This window comes from Amblyomma maculatum, chromosome 1, assembly GCF_055883805.1.
Source record: "Amblyomma maculatum isolate TAMU_Amacu chromosome 1, ASM5588380v1, whole genome shotgun sequence".
NCBI classification, from domain to species: Eukaryota; Metazoa; Arthropoda; class Arachnida; order Ixodida; family Ixodidae; genus Amblyomma; species Amblyomma maculatum.
This window is the reverse complement of record NC_139344.1, coordinates 184,144,975-184,151,433: the sequence shown is the minus strand read 5'-3', so window position 1 is coordinate 184,151,433 and position 6,459 is coordinate 184,144,975. Positions and strand designations below refer to the sequence as shown.

At 42.5% G+C, this 6,459-nt stretch overlaps 1 protein-coding gene across 1 annotated transcript; it reads right to left on the bottom strand.

Moving 5' to 3' along the window:
* Window positions 1-4,860: 4,860 nt before the first annotated feature.
* Window positions 4,861-6,193, bottom strand: LOC146205094 (uncharacterized). The gene has a single exon (XM_084606094.1). It carries the CDS (start codon window positions 6,191-6,193, stop codon window positions 4,994-4,996), a length of 1,200 nt encoding a protein of 399 aa, XP_084462220.1. The 3' UTR covers window positions 4,861-4,993.
* Window positions 6,194-6,459: the final 266 nt, after the last annotated feature.

The window sequence follows — 6,459 nt, the reverse complement described above, 5'->3', positions numbered from 1 at the left end:
CCACTGCGGGCTTCATGGGAATGAACAGGCCGATGATGAAGCGAAAGGCGCACTCATCAACGGCCTCCAAACAGACGTGCCTTTTTCAAGAGCGGGTACAACTTGCCTTCTTACGAGTTGTATGAAGAATGCTATAGCAGCTTACTGGGCCCAGCCAGACGGCCGACACACTCGTCTAAGAAGGCTCGATCAAACATTGAAATTTTATGTTCCGCGTGATATTCCGCGCCATCAGGCATGTTTGCTACATAGGCTTCGTTTAAATGTGGCTTTCACGCGCAAGCACTTACATTTAATTGGGCAGGTGGACTCGCCGGAATGTTCAACTTGTGGCATCCCAGAGACTGTGGACCATATATTATTGGTGTGCCCAGCGTATCCGTGCGAAAGAAGTGTGCTAGCCGCTTCCTTGAAGCGTTTGGACCAGAGGCCTCTGTCGGAGGAACTGCTGCTGGGCGCTTGGCAGGGCAAAGGCAAGGGTGTCCAGGCAGTGCGTGCTCTTTGCCGTTTTTTATGCGCCAGCGGACTTAATTCGCGCTTGTAATGCAAGCCACTGTGCTTGTAGATATGTATTTCATATGCCTTCTCCCACATCGTCACCCATCACGATCTTCTTTCTTCTCTCCTTCCTCTTCCCCAGTGCAGAGTAGCAAGCCAGATTTGAATTATTCCGGCCAACCTCTCTGCCTTTTCCTTTCAATAAATCCATCTATCTATTTATGAAGCGTGCGAATGCACAGCCCAATCGATACTGGCAACAATGGGCCGGCGCTAGGAATCTGGTTAGAGAGCATGTTCCTCCTCTCCTGCTTGCTCTCGGTAAAACGGTCTATAGAATGCCTTTTGTCATCGAGGCATTTGTATAGACAGAGCGCATGAAGTACGGCGGGCATCCGTTCCAGTTATTCCGGCAGCTTGCGGATGGCAATGTTGTTAGGACGTCGGTGGATAGCTCTACGTTTCTGCACCGTAGGTGAGCAGTATATACCGGTGCTCATCTGTGGGGTAGAAACGTAAAAGCCAACGATAAAGGTTCGACATCAACTGAGGACAACGCATATAGCTATAGAAATTGAAACAATAGGTATAACGTAGACAGACAGGAAGCGTGCAGAATTGTTCAACTCGAAATGAAGAAATGGCCATAGACGGGGACACAATGCGAAGGCAAGATGACGGCTCCTTGCAAAGGGTAACGGGCTGAGTTCCGGGAGAAGACAAGCGTGTAGCTGTGGGCGGCAGAAAGTTAGGTGGGCGGATGGCATTTGGATTAGTTCGCGGGGATCGAGTAGAGCCAGTTGCCACTGGACAGGGTTAATCAGAGAAGTATGGGAGAGACCTTGGCCCTGCAGTCCGCGTGTTCAGACTAGTTATGATGGTAGCGACGAAAAAGAGCTTTATGACAAGAGCGATCCTTTCCGGGTACCCTGATTTGAAGCGAACGTTCTGAAATCTCATGTGCTTCAGGTGACTGTCAGTTCTTCCAGAAAAAATATTGCATTCGAAGTTCATCTTGCAAACTTGCGCGTTTGTGAAACCGACAAATAAAGTCTGATATCCGCCACCTTGCGGGACACATAATATTCTTGAGAATGGATAAGAGCACAATTAACAGTGCCCAGCAAGTTGCTTCTGTGGTTCAATGGATTAGCTCTGCTTTTGAACGTGTGTGGCAGGAGCAGGAATTGCATTTTTACTTATACACTTAAAATAGTTTACAACAATATCACCGCTTCACGAGGTCTAACCGACTTACCGTTCCCTGTGTAATCAACATTAAGTGCGAGTTTGCCAATCCTATAACAAGAACAGCCTCTTTTGGCCTCAGGGAAAAGAGAACCCGTCGGAGTGGATTTGAACCCAGTAACTATCGCCAGTCGATCTTCCCGCGTGCAGACTACGTTTTGTCACACTGCGCACTTCGCGTTGTCTCTGTCAACCGCCATCTGTGCTCAAAAGCTTTCTCACGTCCTACTGGGTTCAATTACGTGAAAAGCTTACCAATTTTTAAGTATTTACACCATGGATGTCGAAGAATATATTGCCTTCTAGGTTGCATTATTTTATTTATTTATTTATTTATTTATTTAGTACATACTGCAGACCCTTATCAGGGTCCAAGCAGGACAGGCATATATTGTAACAAAACTCAAAAGATACAGAACACAATCAAAAGAAACATGCATAAAAATGAACAGGCAAATTTTGCGAAACTATGACAGTGCCATAACATGGTTCCAATCGGATATTGTCCGCGGGAAAAATGAATATTTAAAACAATCAGTCTTCGCAAAATACGGTGTCAATGATTGAATGTGATGATGTCGGGTATGCCGTGTGGATAAAGGGGATATGTACTGTGAAGGATCCAAAGCTAACTTATGGTTAAGTAAAGAATAAAGAAACTCAAGGCGATATTTTCCTCTTCGCGTTTCAAGTGATTCAATATTGTTAGTCGCCATGATATCAGTGGGGGAGTTGGTGATTTTAAATTTCGAATAGATAAACCTAACAGCTTTTCTTTGAACCCTTTCTAATTTATAGATGTTAAGCTTAGTAAATGGGTCCCATACAACCGAAGCATACTCAAGCTTTGGCCTGATGTAAGCGTTATACGTTAGCAGTTTTATGTGAGAAGGAGAATTTCTTAGTTTATGCCTCAGAAAACATAGCTTTTTAAATGCAGAGGAGCATATGTTATCTATATGTGAGTTCCAGGAAAGATTGCTTGTTATTGTTACACCTAGATATTTGTAACTATTAACCTGCTTTAGTGTTGATGATCCAAGGGTATACGCATGGTTAATCGGGTTCTTTTTATGTGTTATTTGCATCGAAACTATTTTTTCAGTGTTAAGAACCATGGAAAACTCACTGCACCAATCAAGAACATTTTCTAGACACCGGTCAAGTTCATTTTGATCGTTAGTACATGTAATTTGACGGAATACAACACAATCATCTGCAAACAAGCGAATATGCGTTCCCGGAGTAACCACATTGACAATATCATTTATATAAATCTGAAAAAGCAAAGGTCCCAAGACGCTTCCCTGGGGCACCCCAGAGGTGACTGGGAGACAACTGGAGCTGCACCCATCGACTGAAACAAATTGCACTCTATTCGTGAGATAATCTGCAATCCATGATATTAAAATGTCTGGAAGATTAATATTTTTTAGTTTTTGAATGAGCTTTCCGTGGTGAACTTTATCAAATGCTTTGCTAAAATCCATAAATATGGTGTCTATTTGACCATTCATATCCAGTGTTTTAGCAAAAGTATGTACTATTGTAACTAATTGTGTTATTGTAGAATAGCCCTTTCTAAACCCATGCTGACAGTCGCTTAATACGGAGTGTTCTTCAAGAAATTTGTTAATATGTTTAGCAATAATGTGTTCGAGCATTTTACAGCATGCAGAAGTTAAAGAAATAGGACGATAATTTTGCAATAATGTGCAGTCGCCTTTTTTAAAGATCGGAACAACTCGAGCAGTCTTCCATTCAACCGGAAGTTTTGATGACAAGAGAGATTTTTTAAACAACACAAAAAGAAACTTCGCAATTATTTCGGCATAGCGTCGCAAAAATACATTAGGTAAATTATCAGGACCAGAAGAAGTTTTAGGCTTCAATTCTAAAAGCAAAGCAAATACACCAGGGAGGCTAACAAAGTCCACCTCCGATACAGGAAAATATGACGCTCTTTGTACACATTGTGTACCTGCTTCAGAGAATACGCTGTGAAAAAAAGAATTAAAATTACGTGCAATGTCAATCGGATCAGTCAGTGTATCTCCCTCCGATGTTATTTTTGAGATATGTTTCTTGCTATCACTCAGGAAGTTCCAAAATTTACTTGGGTCATTTTTAACAAAATTGGGTAACGTTGTGTTAAAGTACAAGTCCTTTGACTCACGAACCGCACGTTCAAGATTATTTTTAAGCGTTTCAATCTGACTTAACTGGCGGTTCTTTTTCTTAGATCTTTTTAGTTTTCGCTTCAGTTGAATAATCTTCCGCGTCATCCAAGGTGTGCGTTTGTGAACTTTTTTGCATTTATTTGGAACGAAGGTATTTAGACAGTATTGACACATTTCGACGAATCGCTCCCACAGCTTGCAGACATCATTTTCATCGAAACTGGATAAACAAGTTTCCATATGTTCAATCACTGCGGCATCATCAGCCCTAGAATAATCCTTGAAAGATCGTACGTGACTGACTTTTTTGTTGAGGGAAGGGAACTTAACTAAATCTATCGACACGCTTACCAGGTGATGGTCTGAAATGCCTGTTTCAACTGACACAGTATGCATAGAATATTGACGGCTAGCAAAAACTAGGTCTAGTATAGAGGAAGATGTACCTTGTACACGAGTAGGTTGATTTACAATTTGAGCTAAATTATGAGTAAGCATGATATCAAACATAACGTCTGCACTGCTCCCAGATTTAGTACCGCCCTGGAAACGGTCCCAGCACACGTCTGGCAGATTGAAGTCACCTATTAGCAGTATTTTCCTATCTCGGAAATAAGACAGGTGATGCTGTAGCTTAATAAGATAGTCGGGTGTGGCATCTGGTGGCCTGTAGCAAGCGTACAGGATAAAAGAATGACCCCAGCAAGAAATTTTCATGCAAAGGCATTCAAGGTCAGGAACGTCATATACGAGGTCGCATTCTACAGAGTCTTTCAAGAGAACGGCTACGCCGCCACCCCTTGAGGTCCTATCCTTGCGAACGACTTTATAATGAGGAGGAAATACCAGGTCATCTGCTAAGTCGTCACGTAACCAAGTTTCCGTCAGGACTGATATGTGTGGGTCGAACTGCAGCAGTTTAATTTCAAGCGAGTCTTTCTTGTTTGCAACGCTGCGTGCGTTAATGTTAACTATTCTCAAGCATTTTTTACTAAATTGGCTCGTGTTACTATGGCAAATCAAGCTATCTGTGTTAGTGAAGAAAGAAGCTGACTTAGATGAACTGCTCACTTTTTCGGTGAGCGGTTTCGCAGCTGCGAGCAACTTCGCGTCACGGGCCGATTTGCGGTGACCTCGTCGTTTTTTTGAACCCTCACTTTATCATTTTTTTCGCAGTCCCATACGTAAGGGATATTATTGATATATAACTTATCAAAAACCAAGGAAACCCGTTCTTTTTTATCTCGATTCAGCTTCGCGCTGTCCCATAGTTTCTTTCTTAGTTCACGAACTTTCTTTGAAAAGTCTTCGCCAATTGAATAATCTTTTCCCTTTAGTTTCTTTCCGTTCTTGAGTATCGCAGTTTTATGTCTAATGTCTAAAAGCTTTATGATTACAGGACGTGTTTTGTCAATATCCGGCTTACCTAACCTATGTATCCGCTCAATAGGGACAGGGTTGAGTCCTAAAATATCATGAAAAATATCTTTGTTTACGGTTTCTTCAAGTGATTCATTTGTTTCCTCTTCAGTTTCCGGGATGCCATAAATGATCAAATTTGACCTCCTACTATAATTCTCAAGCTGCTCAACCCTTGCTTCAAGCCTTTCAATCGTTGTACTCATACAACTAACCTGTTCTTGGCAGAACGTTACTTGGCTTTCAAGCCTGGACAGGGCATCTAATTTGTTCTCTATATTTAGTAATCTGTTCTCTTTTATATCCTTTATGTCAACTGCGATTTCATTAAGTTGTTGCAAAATTAGGGTCATGTCAGGGCCGGGGTTCGATTCAATGTCACCTGCTAACAATAATAATTTCCTCAGACAAAATGTAAAAACCTCTAGCAAGCAGCAAAACCAAGGGCACGGCAGCACCAACAGGAATAGGTCATTAGAACGGAAGCATTTTCCGCACTTTTTGCTCACCTGCACAAGGTAGACAAACGGATTAGTGCTCCGCATTCTGTCGATGCTGCCATGCCCAGTGGCTGCGAAACAAGCGGGAGTCCCATTTATAGCTTGAGTGCACTGTGATGCCCCCTGCAGTCCAGGTTCCTGGCAATCAGCACGTGTTGCCGAAAAACGATGATACAGACGCCAAGATTCCAATGCTGGTGGGCGTATTTCTTGATCGATGTCTTGATGTGTTGAAAGATGGACATGCGCAGAAAGGTTCAGCACGCTGATGTCCGGACAGCCACCGTTGAAACATCCGAGAAGGCCACATAGCTGCACAAGGTAGACAAACGGATTAGTGCTCCGCATTCTGTCGATGCTGCCATTATTGTGGCGCTTAGAGTCAAAATTATAATTTAAAACACTTACATACTAGTCGGAACTTTGGTGATATATAGTTTACTGTTCGAAACTATGCGCCGCAGTTTAGAGCTGACGTCTGCTACTGCCAAACGCATCATTGAGATCATCAGCAAGAAGCGCCTGTGGTATGTAAGGCTTCACTAGGAGCCTTCTTAGAGTTGTATATCAATACGTGCCCGGCGGATAGCCATTACTTGAATTCAATTACATCG

Bases quoted from the DNA above. Each gene is read 5' to 3' on its own strand.
- LOC146205094 (XM_084606094.1), bottom strand. From the start codon at position 6,193: ATGCGGAGCACTAATCCGTTTGTCTACCTTGTGCAGCTATGTGGCCTT.